At 47.5% G+C, this 18,776-nt stretch overlaps 1 protein-coding gene across 4 annotated transcripts in view; it reads right to left on the bottom strand.

Moving 5' to 3' along the window:
• Positions 1–374: 374 nt before the first annotated feature.
• Positions 375–18,776, bottom strand: part of TBCD (tubulin folding cofactor D) — a 2,839,019-nt gene continuing 2,820,617 nt past the window's right edge. For 3 of the 4 annotated variants that reach the window (XM_069654539.1, XM_069654540.1, XM_069654541.1), the window contains exons 40-41: positions 9,543–9,627; positions 375–668 (exon numbers count right to left, since the gene is read on the bottom strand). In XM_069654539.1, the coding sequence (XP_069510640.1) occupies positions 654–668; positions 9,543–9,627 (100 nt within the window). In that variant the 3' untranslated portion in view covers positions 375–653. The remainder of the gene's footprint in view (positions 669–9,542; positions 9,628–18,776) is intronic. The other variant, XM_069654542.1, reaches the window with a different exon arrangement.

Below are 18,776 nucleotides of genomic sequence, written 5' to 3'. Positions count from 1 at the left end.
ACAATAAAGGCTGCTCTCGTTTTTAGAGCCTTAGAACGGTTACTTGTTTATCGCTCGTGCAAGGAGGGTTTCTGCCTATCCACTCCCACCCCAAAGCATCTGTGTAGACTACTGCACTGTCTATGTCTGTGTTTATCAATAATATGTTCACTTGCACTGAAAGGCTAGATTTAGTACTCAAGGGTTTTTGGGGATCTCTTTTGAAGATTTTACAGGCACTAACACACTTAACTTAAAGTGGACAGTGTGTTAGCATTAACCAGCATTACCCAGAATGTTGGCTTTACATGAAGGGGAAATAAAGATACATACGCAACCCAAGGGGACCCAGCCACTGTGGTGTTGATGTAAAGCACTCACAATTATCGACTGCACAGTATAAGAAACATTATTTTATTTAAGATCCATTTAATGATGGGTAAACGGCAGCATGCTTTAATAAATCCATGACGGGAGGCCACACGAACAGGGTGCCATCTTGTGGTAGTAGACAGAAAGTGGCAATGACGTCTCTCATTTCCATGTAGAAATCGGGGATCAACACATTTTAGAATAGCACGGACGGTGTGTTGCTGCTTATAGGGGTAGTTCCACAGGACCCAGAATAATCCGCGGCAGAAAAGGCGTTTATACTCCTCATGACCGGTGCTGCTTCATGGCTGACTGCTCTAAAAAATAATAAGAAATGAAGATATTATCAATAATAAGATATTGACCACAGATCACTCTCGTCATTATCTCACCCGTGAATATAATGCAGCACATGTCAGATGTATAGGTCCTAGCACCCAGTTAGGTCGGGCATTGGTCTCAGACATGTTGAGTGTAGAAGCATGAAAAGGGGATGATTTTAATTTCGAACAGCCTACCCCATCTCATTCCTCTATAGCTGCACTTGCCAGAACCGCAGTGCACTGCGGGAAGCCATTAGCAGCTTTGAGTCTTATGGCACCAAGCTCTATTCCTTATATGGCTTATAACGGTGCATGATTGATCGAATGAGGCAGATACAATTGTTAGTAATAACTTTGAAGCTGTGCTATGGAGACTTAATATTCATGCACCACTTAGGGTGAACCGGCTCCATTGTAGGTCCAAGTGAATTTCTAGTAGCTATATGATCCCACAAAGAGAACTTCCCAGTTTATTAATGTACCAACAGCAGCAAAAGATCAGTGCCTAAAACCCTTAAAGCCTTCCCCCGCCAATTCCACAATTCACAACAGCCAACCACTAATTGTGTAATAAAAAATAATGACTCAACCACTTACAAAAGGTGACAAGAGGGCCTTCGGATTCCAAAAGCTCACAGGCAAACCAAGTCCTAAGTCAATCTGGGACCCCTGCACCGAAAGAGTTATTTGTAACGCCCCTGCAAACGACAACCCTCTCTGAATCACAAGACTCTCAGAAGAGGGGTATGGGTTGTGTTGTGAGGTGTACAGGTGGCCGCAGGAGCATGCCTGTTCTTCACAAACTTCTTGAGCACAGTTGGGGCAAAGGCAGGTTCCACCCACACAGACCAAACAGGACCTGGTATGCTCCTGCTGAAGGGGGTAAGGTCACCCTGTTTGGTATCAGGCTCCACAATGTTTGGAGTATGTGGCCGGATCAGGTAACCAAAGGAAGTTTGAAGGCTTGTGCAAGATCACATTCAAGGAGAAAGCCAGAGGGGCTCCAGCACAGATCAAGCCAATCGAGCTCAGGGTCTGTATCCAACTCACTGGTCTACTGAAGTCTCCTAAGGATAAATCCACAATATCCAAGTCTGGCACTAAACTCAGATGGGCACACTCGGGTCCTCAAACTCCTGCAGTACCCTTAGAGTGGTTTGTTTGAGGTGTAACCTCATCAGCAAAGGTGCTTAAGCTTTCTGTCTTGGCAGCCAGTGTACGAAGAATATCACCAATCGGAGAGCCAGGGAGACCTCAAGGCATGCACCTAATCCGAAAAAGATAGTGTACCGTGCCCAAAGAAGGTTTGAGAACACCTGCCTCTAATAACTTACGGCATTCTTTAAAATGGGACAAGTACTGAATGCCCTGGTTCCCAAACCCACCTATTGCCTGTCACAAGGTCGGACTATAAAATAGACCACATAAGAAGATTAACAAGTGATGGCATCCTTGATGTTGTACACATTCTCCAAACATGTGGAGCAACCTAACAAGCTGTACACTTACCACATTTAAAACATCTTTGGGAGGTGGAGTGATACAAGTTCTAACTGAGGCCCCACATGGAAAATTGAACATACTGCGTTAATAAGATTAAGAAGCCTCCGAAAAGGTCACATAGGAATGTCTGAAAATCGAATGCCCCCATCCTGACTTAATAAATGTCAATTTCTTGTGGAGATTCTCCATATGGAATAATGATCACAACAGTACTTAGGGATGAACATGCTTTGAAAGACTTTTTGATTCATAAATCTGATTAATCATTGTCCTCCTGCAATGGATCAGTTCTGGACGTCTTAAAATCTCTAAACCTCTAAACACGACAGGACTCTATGATGTTTCCGATAGCCCTGGCCGATAACTATGACAGCACTTACAAAGTGGAATAATCTGGTATGAATCACTATATAAATCACCAAATAAAAATAACCCGGGGGGAGGGATGTGCCCCCGCATTGGTCAAAAGGCCAGGAAATTGGCCAATAAAAGGGGGAGACGCGTGACTCCCCGAGTCACCGCCACTGCTTGGTCTCTCCGCGTGGTGCTCTCTCTCATTACGGGATTACAGTGCTGACAGCCACGCTGCCCGCACCACTCCCCTTTTTGTCTGGGCCACACCTGACAGATGCGGCCCAGGCACCAGAAATCCTCTACCCCCAATCCTTGCTCCTTACCTTGATGGGGTTAGGGTGGACGGCTCCACCCCAACTCCATTACTTTGCTGGACCCAACTTGGCTGATGTGGCCCGGATGTTTACTAAGCCCAGCCTATTCCTCCACATCACGTTTCTTCATGGTTGCGCAAAACTAGCCAGGTAGATGCCTTTTTTGTGCTCCTTTTACCCCATATTTGCTCAGGCCATAATAGCTTTATAGACCTTGTGATCAGGCCATACCTGGTGTTATGGACCGGTAAATTCTGTTAAATGCCCTCACTGCACACAGGCCTTTTACTCGGTTTTCAGGGCCCATAACTCCTGGAACGGCCTTCGGGCTAGGCCTATAAAGCATATCATATATAGATCACATATGGCACAACCAGCACGCATGGCTTTGGAAGGATGCTTCTTGCATATTGTGGGTGCATAGGAAGACCGCTCCACCTCAACAAAAACATTATCAGCTCATTTAAAGCCCTACAAAATTGGAACAAGAGCATCTTTGCTGGTATCCAACTGTAGCATATCAGTGTGCTTATTGACCGTGTGTGTGCTCACAGGAAAGAAATCCCAAGGCAGTCAGGAGCCTTATGCATTACCAACTTGAAGGTGGACATATCATCAGAGGGGCCAGAGTACCCCTTAGGAGTGTCGATATCAGAGGAAGTATATAATCCACTGGCTTCCCGAAGGCTCAAGGCCAAATCATCTACTTCAGGATTAGGGTCACATGTGCCCATGGTAACATCAATGCCCTGTGAACCACCTGGACTACCCTCAAAGGGGTTTGGCATTCTCAGACTTGACCTCATCACCAGCAAAGATGCTAGATCCTAGGGGGACCACAGCCATTAAAAGTGAAGGAGCAGAGAGAGACTCAGCAGCTTGTGCTAGAGTTCTGCTAGACAATAACATGCACTGAATACCTGGAAAACATCCAGGTCACCCCAGTAAGGGGTCTTAGAAGGGAAGGGTTTCTCTAGTGCAATCTACTCTGGGATCAGAATCGCTTACTCCACTGAATCCGAGTCTGGAGATGGAAAGGGTGTGCCAACCACTTTGGGCTGCACACCTGCCCTGAAGTTTTTGGCCTTCAACCAACCATGGCACCGTAGGGCCACTCAATTGCCCATCTGGTGGATGCTGGAGTTCGCAATATGCAATGCCACCGTGATGGCATGGTACAAGGCCTCATGGAACAGGGTCGGGCATCGGCTTTCTTGTCGGCCGGCAGGAACCCAAGATTGGCCCGAGCTTATACCAGAGTTCATGGTCGCACCGGGACAGGATGGCCAGGGCATTGGCGGTCTTGCGGTGGAGGCCGCAGTGTAAATGACGCGCTTCCCCATTGCATCATGCTTCTTCCCCTCCTGGTCTGGAGGCACCATGGACGAGGACGATGGGTTCGACAAGCGCTTCTTGGTGGCAGCAGACACCACAGAGTCTTGAGAAGGCTGTAATCTCAAGCACCTGGGGGCCGAGCCCAGGACCCTTTACTTCTTCTCCAGCCTGTCTATTTTGGAGGGAACAGTATTTGGCGTCTTCAAAAGGGACGAACCTTCCTCCCAGACATTGTCCAGCAAAGGGAGCAACATGACAGTCTTCCGAGAGGACTCCCGGCATTGAAAAAAGAAACCCTTCCTTCTTCTCCTCTGGAAAAAAACAGAAGGGAGCGCAGGCCCTCGAAATCATGGCATGGTAGGAGCCAACCTCGTTCAGTGGCGATGCCCTGGTGGGCTCATCGGCACCCAGTGGTTCTCCATCAACTGGTACATAGTCATCATACTTGTCTGTATGTGTTGCTGTAGTGTCTGTGTCAGTGCATGTGTTGGTGTGTGGTGGCACCTCTCCCACCGAAGTTAAAGGACTCAGTGGCAGTGCCCGCTGGCATTTCGTCTCTGAAGGTCAAGGCTGCTGCTTCGGCCTGGTAGGGCTAAGTAGGCGCCTTGGTCTTGTAGGACTTGGCCTGGGAGAACATTGAGCCAGTGGTCTAGGAGGGCTGCGGACTGGGCCCGGCACCGGGGCAACTGGTAGTCTCTGCTGTATTTCTGACACCAAGGTGTGGAGGGTAGTGAGAATGTTCAGCGACATGTCCCTGGGCATTGGCTGAGGTGCAAAAGGAACAGCTGGCAATGGCTCCGGGCTAAAACGTTGTGACGGCTCTGCCCGCGGCAATCCCTCTCAGGACACAGGGCTGAGGCCTCCTTTGTGGTCCGAATAGTAGCCCTCGTGAAAGTGGTATCATCAGAGCTTGAATAGTTGCAATGGTATTTCCTTGGAGATCCCATCAACCCTGTCAGGGACAGCCTCAACGGGCCTGGGGAGAAAATCCAAAGAAGGTAGCAGCTCCTTGCTCGTGACTGAATCCCTCGTGAATGAGGAGACTATGGACACCTGCACTTCAACAGGTATATCCTCTGTGGTAGAGGACGGAGAAACTGCTGCAGCAAAAGGCTGTGGAGGCAGAGCCACTCCTGGGGTTGCCATCGTCTTGACTGTAGAAATCATGGTAGTTATAGGGTCTCCATTTGATGAAGTAATGATGGGCATCAACAGGGCCGTCAAATGGATACAGACAAAGCCAGCAATGGAGTCGTGGTCATCGATGGATCTGTGGTCGTCGACGGGTGGACGCCTTGGAAGACCAAGACATCCTCAACGAAGTCGTGGTCTTGGTGGACGACAAGGTAGTCGATGGGACTCCCCGAAGACCGCTCCTTCTTAGCCTTGTCCTTTGACGAAGATCTATGGTTTGAAGGGGTCTGGGACTTGCTCGCGGAAGGCAACCCCCCCAACCCGGCAGACTAACAGTAGACAGAGATCGGGTCCTTCCCGAACTGGGTCCTGCGGCCGTGGCAAACGTATAGAGCTCAGCAGGGTGGTGTTTCACCTTCTTTACGATCCTCTGGGAAGGGGCTTCCTCAAAGGATCTCAAACTCTTCTTCTCAGAGGGAGCACTCTCATGGGACCGGCCGGTCCTGGATGCAGCATGACCACAGCCGGAGGCTGAGTCAAAGGCCTTTTCCTCTTTGAGCCATGTCACCAACCTTCGATTATGGTTTTGCTTCATTAGGTGGGAATCTGTGGCTAATCTCGCATCCATCTTCGTCGTGTTCTGGATGTGGGCAATATAGGCACTTGCAGTGCCGATCCTCGACGTAGACATTCCGAACTCCAAATTTCTTGCAGAGTTCGAAGAGACTCCCCTTCTCCTCAGACATCGTAGAGGTGCGAAGTGGGCCCAAGCCTAGGCCTTCCGAAAAACTTGAAGCGAAGATCTGGTGATGGTAGATCTTCGCCAACAATGTGTCCCTGCTACAGGTTGTCAATTGATGGTCGACGACAGAAAGAGTAGGAGAAGAAATAGCAAATGTATCTGAAAAAACTCCAAAAATAGCAAAATAGTTGAAGAGCAAGATGAGAGGACTCCCAACACTGAAATGTGCAGTAAGAATCTGAAGATGGAAATATTTCTGGGAACAGCTCCGCTGGAGTTAGTTGGTGGGATCAGACTGATATGCAAATGGGTATATCTCCACTGTGAAAAGTACAGTGAACCAAAACTTGGTTGTAGACCCTCATGAGTGGGTACCTTCCAAGAGAACAGGTTATTTTGCTGTGTCTGTTCTCGGTAGACTGGCTCCTAGACCCTTTTCTGAATTTTTAGCAACTTGGGGTTTCACTCCAAGTTACCCTGGGTACTGCAGACGTGGAGCCATTGCTCACTGTGCTTCAGAAGGCACAGCTTCACCTCACTGATGAGGCCCAATTAGGCCGTAACACATGTCAGGGTTGCTGTTGGCTCTTGTTCAGCGGAGACTTGCATAGCATTTTGGTGCTGGACTTCCCAATTGGGTGAGACCAGACTGACATGCAAATGGGTATTACTCCTCTGTGAAAGGTACAGTCAGCTAAAATGTGGTTGTAGATCCTCACAAGTGGGCACCTTTTCAAAGAACAGGTTTATTTGGCCACGTTTGTTCTCGGTAGAGGGGCTCCCAGACCCTTTTTTGAATGATCTGCATCCAGGACTGCCCCTATTAACAGCAAACATTTTTAAGGGTTCGGAAAGGACTTCTTTACATTGCTGGCAAAATCTCTTGAAAAAGGTTGCAAGCCAGCCATAATCATTAAGTGCTGACGTTTCTGAAATGCCCTCAAGAGCCAATGTTGTGGTAGGGAGAGACATGCACCATCCCTACTGTGTAAATGGACTGTGACGACTGCTATGGTCTGATGATTACTCTCGGGCCAAAGTGAATCAGAATGGAAGAACTGCAAACTGGTACTGAGTGCTTCCCACCTCCAAAGGTAGGTATTGATATTTTAGGCAGATAGCAACGTGAACGTTCATGTCGTGGAGGCCTAAGCATATAAGCAAGTTATGTTCAACACCAAAGCCTGCAGGATCTTTGCAAGGATGAATATATTTAATTGTTCTTTTTGGAAGAGGTTGAGAAGCCTCAGCTCTAGAATTGGTTTGAGTTCTCCATTCTTCTTGGAACATGCGCCATTGCTCCCTTCATCATTAGCTGAGAAATTTCTTGAAGGAGCAGTACCCTAGGTGTAAAGGCAAGGTGAGGGTGGCAGTTGTTTGGATTGATTTTTGTTAAATAAACAGATAAATAAGGGAGGCCCACTCCGTAAGACCCATCTGTCCGATTCTATGCTCTGCTATACCTGTTTGAACAGTCTAATCCTGCCCCACAACAGGATACTCATCTTGGCAAATGGAAAAATCTAATTAGAATGGTTTTGACGCTCCAGTAGCAGGCAGCAAAGTAAAAGTAGCTTTCAATTTTGAGGACGCTCATCCCCTGGAAGAGCAGAACTACTGCTTATTCTGATGTGGAATTGTTGAGGGACGGTATAACCTTTGGGCAGAAAAGAGTAATGCCTAGTTCATCCTGTCCAGGAGGAAAGAGAAGACGATGGAGCGGACAGACCTAGTGACTTGGCAGTTTGTTAAAAGGCTTCACTTTTTTCAGGGCTCTCATCAAACTGTCAAACATCATTTCTAACAGGTTGGCTTGACCAGAAGCCGCATTATTCACCATCATACACGAGTGGCGCTGCAGCACTGCACTACGCTGTGCCCATGGATCATCCAAAACAGTCTGACGAGTCTATGCCTTTCTAAAGAAATGTCTTACAGTATCGTTTCCATCCTAGACAAGCTGTTAAAAGGAAGCCTGCATCTATGAAGGGATATGTTCTCCAACCATCTTGGCCATATTACAGTGTGTATATTTTGGCAGGTTATAAGATGTACAAAGCGACAAACTCCCTAGAGCAAAGATTTTCCAGCCCGATTAAATACATTTTTTACATTCTCTATCTGGGGCGTGATTGTGATTGCTGTAGGCCTAGAATCTGCGGTTGCAGCCTGGACCATCAAGATTTCTGGTATGGATCACCTATTAAAAAAAGGAGTATCAGTTGGTCTAGCCCTGTGCTTTTTATCTGTTAGAGCCCCGCTAAAGGGCAAAAGTCGAAACCTGGGGACCTTTGGATCCAGGATATCAGCTCTGTGTGTTCTGATTTCTTTAGGGGAATCTGCTAAACCTAAGGTCTGCACCAGCCTCGATGACAGCTCTGAGGGAGCTAAAGTTTGCACCCTAATCTAACCTGTCTAATTATGAGCAATCAGGATCTAAGAATCTGGGGATGTATCAACCACTAGAATCCTTCTGTTGTCTGCCACTGTAATAGGGATCCTTCCTGATAGACAGGCTGCATTTCCTATGCATTCTCCGACTCCTTTTTGGATAATCCCAAAATGATGCTGCCACCCACAGTGGCAATAGCTTTGTAGCCAATAACCTCGGCAGTGTGGTGGTGACTGCGTGCTGAGTCAGGCCGAAGTTGTTGAGGACAAAACCTTCCATAAACCCAAACGCATGCAACAGCAGCTTTTTGGGGCTCTGTACTGCCTTTAAGAGGTGCAGTTGGAATTGGTGCTTTCACAGCTACTTGCTCAAACACCTTGAGCACCAAACAGAATGTCTTCTATTCCTCTGGCAGTAGGGAATTAATGCCTCTCCCTTCTGTTAACTAAAGTGCAGCCTCATCAATGGCTGAACGTCTTTGAGATGTTCAATGTTTACCCCTAGAAGTCCAATAAGTTGAAGATTACGTGAGTGGTGATAACATTTACTACTCTTCTTTTTCTCCTTTTACTCACCTCAGGAATGATGTTTTGACACTGATACTGGAAGGATGTACAAGTGTGGCTGTAAGCTTATGGACTGATTTTGGGTGCATCGATTGACAGGATTCACACTCTTTGTTGCTGCCTTGGTCTTTTCCAAAACACACAAGAAATGTGGCTTGATTTAGGTAACTTACTGAAGAAAAGTGGCCAACATTGTTAAATGGCAATTCCTATTGAAAACACATTCCTCTGCATGAGCAGTGGGAAAACAAAAAACTGAGGAAGATAGCACCTGCAGCTTCAAGTATATCCTGAAGGCAACAAGGAGCTATGACAATGCTGCCACTTATAAAATAGACTTATCTTCTAGCCTCAGGACACCATGCTAAGAGGACAGAGGCAGACTGTGGTCACTCTAACACCCGCTGTTTGCTATTTTGAGATGCCTGGTTCCAGATTATGTGTGCAGCTATTTCAAAATATGGGAAGTCTATGGAAGGAAGCTATCCACTGGAAAAGAAAGTATGAAGTAGGTTAATGGGATTTTACCTTTGAAACAAGCATTGGTTTAGGCACTTTCATCAAATCACACAGATGATTACGCTGTTGTCGCACTACAGGTAACTCGGCATCCCTGGAAAAGAACAAAAGGAAATGGGCCAATAACTACATTGATTTGTTAATCATTAGTCATCCCAAACAAAACATGGAATGTCCTTACATATGTTTATGTAACAAATTACAGATTAATTAATTACAGATTAATTAATTATGAGGTATGTTTTAATTTTAAGAGTTTCTTAAGAACATTCACAACTATCAGGAGTTGTTATTTTTTTTATTCAATTCATTTAAATATACAGAAAGGCAGGATAACAAATAAAAGCATGATTTGCAGTGTAATGGTCTTTCTATGGATTTTCCTCCTGTAGATTCAACATCTAAATGGATATCATTCAGCGCAAACTGTTCATAGAAACCTTCAGCCTGGGGATAGTGTAGTGAAGTGCTGATAACCTCTGACAATCTGTATCCTCTATCCCGTATATGATGTCACCGTCCTATAAGTGGAGAAAACTACTCCCTATGACCTCAGTGCTCCTCTATTTTTTCCCATGCTCAGCAGCAGAGGGAACCTCTAACAGGGAGAATTTAGAAACCCAACTATAGGGAGAATGAAGCTGTTGGAATAGCAGGACAGCTTAAGAATTAACCTCTGGAATTCCTTATCGGTTTGTCTCTGTGTTTCTGATTTGTGGTTCGTTCACAAAGAGGCATACACTTCCGAAGTCACCACTCACATTCCAGTCTGAAAAGTTTAAATGTATATAAATAACCACCTTCTATAATTAGCACTCGTAAGTGGGGCAAGCCATATGGGCAATAAAGAACCTGCGATAGTTCTTAGTCCTTTTAAATACTCCCAAAGCTATTCATTTTCAAATGGAAGCTGGCATGCACACATTTGCTAAATGAATATGCTCTGATGGACTAACATTCCTAAAAGAACACCATCCTTGAAATCTGAATCTAAGAGGTAAAATTTTGAAAATGAGAGAAGGGACACTCCAGTTGCTGCACAAGAGATATCTCTGACAGGGACTCTCGCCTGCAAATCCATAGCATGAAGTGAAACTCTCCTTATTGCTGAAAGAGCAACTAGAAACGTAACTTTAGAAGATAGAAACCTTAGAGAATACAGTACAGAGGCTTAAGAGGGGCTGCCATCAAAAAGGTTAAGACTAAATTTAAGTCCTATGCTGGATCTATAAATGTATTGGGAAACATGATTTTGAACCCTTTCAAAAGCTGTTGGAACTCTCTATAACAGAAGTCCTGTCCTGGAGCTAGTTGCAAACAGGTCGACTTGGGGTTTCTCCCGTTTGGAGAAGATCTCCTCCACAATTTTCCTGTTCAGCTCCCACTCGTGAGACACGCCGATAGTCAACTCAATGCGTGTGCTTGGAGGTTCACGCTGCCAGCGAGGGGAGATGCTGTCACTGACACTTCCTTCTGGATCACCCCAAACCATAGAAGTATTGACTCTCTGCACATCATGTTGAAGTAGTGCATGGTGGTGGTGTTGTCGATTAGGTTTGGGCAGCCAACCCCTTAATTGATGGAAGGAAGGAGCACAATGCCAGATGTACGGGCCAGAGGTCCATTAGTTGATGTGGAAAGACTTCTCAGGGAAGTCCAGGAAGCCATTTCTGATCTCCCCCCTCCGGCAAGTGGGAAGACGCCTACGATACCAGATTCCAAAAGACATGAGAAAACATAGCTATTCCACAAGAGGCATTTAGGGCCTTTAGCGCTATGCTCCCTGATGCCATAATCTTTTTAGCAAGGGCGTCTGTCTTCTTTGTTTCCCTATCCAGCAGAAATAGTCAATTTAAACTCTAACAAATTCACTGTGGTGGCTTGTACCACTAGACCTTCTCGAGTTGGGTGGTTTGAGAGAAATGCATGGTCTCTACCCACCGGCTTATATTTCCTAGTCAGCTCTTTGTCTACTTCCAGAGTCGAACAAGGTTGTTGCCACAGTGCCTTAATTGGGTCAGCGATCACCGCATTGAAGGTCAGGGATGTTTATGACTGGGGACCTATATCTAAAACATCTGTCAAATCATACTAGACCAATGGTCTCGAAGGTCCGCTGAGACCCAGGGCTGCTACCATCTTCTTAGTAACCTTTTGAAACTGCATATTGGTATGCGTGGGGATCAGCCTGGTGCATTTCGATGTTGGGGGTGCTTGCATCGTAGACTCCCAAAGCTAGCTTCATGGGTTTTGCTTGATCTGTCAAACAATCCAGCAGGAGGTCGTGGCCCGCCCTGAAAGCGACTCAAATTTGAAAGGGACTGGGTCCGCCATGTCATCAAATAACCTCATGGATTGAAAAATCTAACCCTCAACTCTGGGACATAGAGGGGCGACTGGAGCAGAACCCAGAGCAGAAGTGGTCAAACTCGACGTGCTGACAGCCATTGTCACAGTCTTTGAGGGGGCAGAGCTCGAGGGTGTACAACCAGATTCCTTTTCCTTTTTATCAGCTCACTTGGTGCGGTAGAAGGCAATGTCAACGACCATGTTTAAACTGAAGCCGCAGCAGCTGTTGCCTTGGCAACTACCTCTAGCATTTCCTTCTTGAAATCCTGCCACTCCTACTTAAACGCACTCTTGAATGGATAAGACTTACCTTGTCCGTCAAGCTAAGTGTCACTATCGCCCCTTGTCCTATGAGGAAAAAGAGGAGTGGTAGGATTCACTATGTGCAGGAGAATGTTTTTTGGACTTCTTATGACACCTGCCATCCCTCTCGTCCTTCTTCTTCAGAGTCTGTGTCGGCCTCCATAGACTTGGGAACTGAGCTGGCAATCGACTTCAAAGGGGGCGGCCTATTAACAACTTAGCTGCTTGTTCCCTCAAGGCCTTTGGGTTCATAGACTGACACTAGCCGCATTGCTTTGTGTCATGATCTGTCCCCAAGAAGCACACACAAATATTATGCGGGTCGCGTCTTGGAGCTGCAGTCCTGGCAGTGCAGGAAACCCGAAGGCTTGAAGACCGGCATAGTGAGGCCGAAATGTTTTTCAAAATGTTCAGATAAAAACAGTGTGCTGAGCGCACGGAAAAAGGGAACAGAGGTAGAGGGCACAGTGCAGTCTATATGTATGAGTATCAATGTAATGTCTGGAGTCGAGGAGCACAGGAGCCAAGGAAGGTGTTCGCCAAGCTGCACTATGCCACCTTTGGATATTTTCATAAAACAGCTGGTGCTGGAGGATATATATCCAGATGAGGAATCCGTGGGAGGATGCAATTAATTGAAGAGGAATTCTAGAACAGTCGCTGTGGGGAACAGCAAAGAAACAAATTCTTTCTCCCAACACTAAGCCATAAACATGCGCCATATACAGGGATAGATCGCTAAGTGGCGGGCCTCCTACTGGAGAGGACATTGCCCAAGTGATCCTACACCGGATTATATTGCAGCCTCTCAGCACCCAGGCATGAAGACAGAGTGCTGAGACTTAGATGGAGAGCCCTTCTCCCGACCAGAAGAGGTGGTCCACCCTTGTAGAAGGCACCAAGGAGAACAGATGGCCAAGTACATAAGGTTCACATACACAACATCCAAGACAATTCTGCAGCAATCAGAATCACCGTGGACACAAACCACCACAACCTCCTGTGGACTAAGGGGATGATGGGAATCAGCAGTAACACATACAGCAGCTCATGGATCTAGTCCACAGTTAGTGCCTCCCTCAGTGCCCCTCTTGGAGGAAACTCGCTGGAGCAGAACCCACCATTTGACACTGGTAGCAAAGAGATCAATTTGATGGGTCCCTCAGAGGTTTATTTCATCCACAACTTCTTGGGACAGCGCCCACTACTGAGGGACCAAGCCCTGCCTACTCAGCCCTGGCCCACCACATTCTCTGTTTCAGGAAGATGAGCAGCTGACACACAAATTATTCATCAGTGCCCAAAACCCCAGCTGCATTTCTTGCCTGTAAAGAGTGAGTAACCCAACACAAGCACACACCCACACCACTTGTTTGGTTAGTGTGTAGCGACTGTCTTGTCCGTCAGGATAAAGACAATTCCAAGGGACAGAGGGAAGGACAACAAACAGGGTAACATGACTGTGTGCAGTTGACGCATGTTGATGTGGAGATTTGTCTCCACCAGGGAACAAAGCCCACTCACCATGAGGTTAAATTGAGCGCCTCAACCTTGCTGAGAGACGTCCATGACTACCTTTATTTGGGGCTGAGTGCCAGGAACTGCGATGCCTCAAGGCAGCGGGCACACCTGTATGTATGTAGATTTATGAAGCACTAAGGCCCATGGGCATCTAGGCATACAGCATGGGGTCTGGAGATTGCCATGACGTGTGCATCGCCTCAGCACCCGCACTACTATCATGGTATTTATTGAGCGGGAACCTAGCTTCGAGAAGCAATATAGCGCTTTATAGAGGTGTACAACAATACAGATACACAACAGAACACTTTACAGAGGTATTCGACAGTGCAGATGCATATAACGGAGCACTTTTCAGAAGTAACAACAGAACAGATATACAGCGGGAGACAGAGGAGGGCTACAGCTGTACCAGGTGGCGGGGAGGAGAGGAATGACGTGATGGCCTAGGTGTTGAGGAGGAGAGACTCCTTGAAGAGATGAGTCTTGAGTTCTTTTCTGAATTGTAGGAGCGAGTCTGATGCTGGTGGGGAGGAAGTTCCATAGTTTTGGGGCATAGGCAGAGAAGGCTTGTTTTCTGGTCTTTTTCTTTATGCAGCAGCGGATTTCAAGTCTGCATGTGCCCTGGCTTCTAGTGGAGCGCTATCCGCTGGAGATGCTGAGTTTCTCTGAAAGGGAGCTGTAAGGTAGCTGGGCGACTTGAGGGCAACTGTCTTATAGATGATGCAGGAAGACTTGAAGGTGATTTGTGTGTGCAGTGGGAGCCAGCGAAGGTCAATGAGGGCCAAGATGATGTGGTAGTATCTGCACAGACCCTTGAGGAGGCATTCAGCCGCGTGTAGGACACTTCTCAGAGGCACAAGGGAGGATGATGGGAGGCCTTCGAAGAGTTCATTGCACGCACCCAGGTGGGATAGGACCAGTGCTTGAACGATGGATCAAAAGCTGTCTGGAGGGAGAAAGGGCTTGACTTTTCACAGGAGGGAGAGCCGATACCAAGTTGTCTGAGTTTTCTTAACTATGTGTGTCTTGAAGGAGAAGTGTTTGTCGATGTGGAACCCAAGAGACTTGGCGCAGGAGGTAAGCTCGGGTGGGAAGCCGAAGCACTCAGAGATCATGGTTGATGGTCGGGTCTGTATGTCTGGTTGTTGGGTGGTGTTGGTGAGGAGTAGGAATTCAGTCTTGGAGGGGTTGAGCTTGAGGTATGCACTGGACATCCAAGACTGGATCAGCAAGAGGCAGGTTTTGAGCCTATGAATGTCCTTGATGGAGTCTATCTTGAGGTATAGCTGTGTGTCATCAATGTTGGTAGATATGGATGTTTTGTGTGGCTAGGAGGGCTCCCAGTGGCTAGAGGTATAGGCCGAAGATCACTGGGAAGAGGATGCAACCGTACGGGACTCCACAGGTGACTAATTGCATTGGCGATCTAGAGGAGTCCATCTGACCAAACTGCTGGCGGTTGGAGAGGGAGGACTTGAACCAGCATAGGACAAGGTTTCTGATCCCCTGGGCATAGACTAGCAAGCAGTACCTAGAGATGGTGGTGGGATGTGAGAAGTAACAGTAGTAAAGAGATGTCTTAGTACCGCTTGTCCCACCTGAGAATCAGACCTAGAGTGAGTATCTAGGCAGTAGTTGTTTGTAAAAGTGTGTACAGAGGTCCAGGTTGTTGCTCCGCAAATGGACTCCAGAGGAACATTTGCAATGAATGCTATGGAGGTCCCAGTGCCCCGAGTATACTGTGCTCTAGGCTTGAAGGGCTGATCTCTCTTGGCAAGAGTGTAGCACAGTGTGATGCAATTTACAATCCACTTTGAGATGGCCGATATAGAGACAGGGTCCCCTTCTCTACCAGCTGCCACTGAAACAAAAAACTGTTTTGTTTTCCTTAGTGGTTTCGTTTTTTCCAGATAATATATTACTGCCCTGCGCAAATCAAGTGTGTGGAGGCTCCTTTCTGCCACGTTAGTAATTTATGATATGGCATTTATAACACGCCTGTACACAGGTGTTTCTAGGCATGACATGCCAAGGAGGGGGAAACAGATGGAGGACAAAACAACAATCTTACTAGGTCGTGTGTCATTCAGATGCAGGGAAGAGGAGAGGTGCAAAGGGTGGAATGGAGAAGTGCAGCCAATCAAAAGTGCAGCCAGCGGGTGGCTCAGTGCAGGCAATCAGAAACAGCAGCCAACGAGTGGCTAATAAGTGCAGGGAGGGGAGACTGTAGGGTTACAGATACAGACCACAAGTGCTGGGGGAGCCAAGAGGCAGTGTGAGGTGCAACTGGACAGGCGGGGACTTGGGACCAGGTTCATAGGTTGGCCAGGGGGACCAGTGCATGGAACAGATGGGTCATCAGCAGGGGAGAGAGGAAGAGGGAAAGCTGAAGCAAAGAGGAAGGTCTTGAGTTGCTTCTGGACCGTAGATGGCTCTGCTCAAGTTTGAGAGAGGCAGGGAGGCTGTTCCAGAGGGAGGTCCCAGCCGAAGAAAGAGATCAGCCCCCAACTCTCTGCTTGGAAAAGTGTCTGACCCTCACAGAGTTGGAGGTGGATGAGTGGAGAGCTTGAGAAGGGAGATACTTAGGAAGAGAGATTTGGTGGTAGTGTGGTCCCAAGCCCAAGAAAGCCTGGTGGACAATGCAGGGGGTCTTGAACTTGATCCTTGCCACCACTGGGAGCCAATGAAGAGATTTCAGGGCTGGAGCGATACGATCCCTGGGCTTGCGGCCAAGGACAAGTCTCGCAGTACTGTTCTGGATAAGTTAGAGAGGACAGAGAGTAGAGGCAGGAAGATTTAGAAAGAGGCTGTTGCAGTAGTTCAGCCTTGTGAGGACCAGAGATTCTGGGGGAAAGTGAAGAAAGGAAGAATACCTCCGAGGAGGTGCAGCTGATAGTTTGACTTCTTAGAGACGTCAGAGATTTGAGGAGAGAAGGAGAGTCAAAGATGACCCCATGGTTCTTAGCCTCACAGGTAGGGGCAGGAAGAGGACCCAGAGTGGGCGGCCAGAGAGAGAGAGAGAGAGAGAGAGAGAGAGAGAGAGAGAGAGAGGAAACCAGGGAGCTGGTGTTCCGATGAGGATAATCTTAGTCTTACTGGCATTAAGGCAGAGATCATTGCGGCACACTACTCCTGAATTGCAGACAGACAGTCAGGAATGAGAGGAGTAGAGGGAGCCGAGGGGAGCCTGAAAGAGAGCTGGGTGCCATCTGCATAACACTGAAAGTTGGAGCAGAGAGCAGCGATGCGTTGGGCAAGAGGTGCCAGGTATTGGTTGAACAGCCGGGGAGAGAGGTTAGAACCCTGGGGAACACCACAGATAGAGAGAGATAGTAGAGAGGAAGGACCCCAGTTGGACCCGAGAGGGTCAATAAGTGAGCAAAGAGGTCAACCAGGCCTTGGCCTGATTAGTGATACCCAGGTTATCACAGAGGCACTTAAGCAGGATGGCATGGTAATCCACATAGAAAGCAGAAGAAAGATCAAGGAGAATGAGGACAGAAGGATGGTTAGAGTCAAGGTTGGAGAGCAGGTTTCACAGATGTTCAGGAGAGCGGTTTCCATGCTTCTGGCTGCTCTGAAGCCAGACTGATGGCCATGGAGGCAACCAACAGATTCAGTGTGAAGGTTAAGATGAGAGAGGACGAGCTTTTCCAAGAGTTTGCCCAGTAAAGGACTGATCGAGATCAGGCAATAGTTAGCCAAGAGGATGGATCAGCAAGAGGGTGTGTACAAGGGAGTGCTTCAGAGGGGAGGGGAAGGTTCCAGTGGCGAAAGAGTGTCTACTGTGTTGAAAGCAGCCGAGAGATCAAGTATTAACTTATTTATTGTTTGCTTGTGGGGCGCTTATACAGCAAGTAAAATACTGTTTCAAAGCGAGGGTGGGGGGGAGACAAGGGAGTGAAATACATTACATAACAAAATAATGAATAAGAGCAGTGGTGGGAAAAGGAGGAAGGACAAGCCTACTATGCCTTATGAGTATTTCAGAACGTGCAAGTGCAGCAAGGAAAAGGGCAGAGGAAGTAAGTTCTGGGGAGTCCGGGTGTGGGTGAGCCACAAATGAAGTGCTTGGGTTGTTGAGTGCTACATGGCCAAGGGCCACATTAGGAGTAAGTGCAATCCTCCAGGGCGGAGGGTGTGCCAAGGCAAGTGCTGAGGGAAGATAGGAGCTGGGTGAATTGGGTGTGGGAGGTCAGGGGCACCCGAGGATGCATAAGGGCCCCGGACACCACTTGCAGCAAATGTGGGATTAGCAGAGAGGAGAAGAAGTGATGGAAGAGATGAAGAGGAAGGTCTTGAGGAGCTTCCGGAATTTAAGAAAGTCCTGCTCAAGGCGCAGAGGCAGGGCCAGGCTGTTCCATAGGAAGGAGCCAGGTGAGGAAAGTGATCGACCACAAACCCTCTGTTTAGCAAAACCCTTTACACACACAGAGTTGGTGCCAGAAGAACGAAGTGGTCTAGAGGGAGAGAATTTAGTAAGATAAAGTTGTCTTCAACACAGATAGTGTGGCCCCCCGGGCAAAGACAGCCTTGTGGATGATGCAGAGGGATCTGAATTGAATCCGTGCAGGAACCGGGAGCCAATGAAGAATTTTTAGGGCAGCAGAGATGCGGCCCCTGGGCTTAAGCCAAGGACAAGTCTTGCTGCCCTATTCTAGATTAGCTGGAGGGGTCGCAGAGTGGAAGAAGGAAGGTTCCGGAGGAGGCTATTGCAACAGTCAAGCCTAGAGAGTACCAGGGCTCGGGTAACATTGAGCCTCTGGGGGAAAGTGATAAAAGGGAGAATCCCTTTGAACCAGGGGTTGCCGTCATCAAGGATGTTGAGGGTTTCGTCGACCACCGGTCTGGTTGCTGTCTCAGTACTGCATCTGGTTCTGAACCTGGATTGGTAGGTTTGGAGGAGATTGTTGGTGACGATGTTTTGTTTCAGTTGTGCGGCTACCGCCTTCTCAATGATCCTACCTAGGAAGGGAAGATGGGTTTATAGTCATAATGTCGAAACCAATAATGTCGAAAGTCATTTTTTCGAAAAGAAAATGTCGAAAAAAAATGTCGAATTTTTTT

This window comes from Ambystoma mexicanum, chromosome 3q, assembly GCF_040938575.1.
Source record: "Ambystoma mexicanum isolate Mex_15411 chromosome 3q, UKY_AmexF1_1, whole genome shotgun sequence".
Taxonomy (NCBI): Eukaryota; Metazoa; Chordata; class Amphibia; order Caudata; family Ambystomatidae; genus Ambystoma; species Ambystoma mexicanum.
Note: the sequence above shows the minus strand (reverse complement) of the source record. Positions and strands in the feature narration are given on the sequence as shown.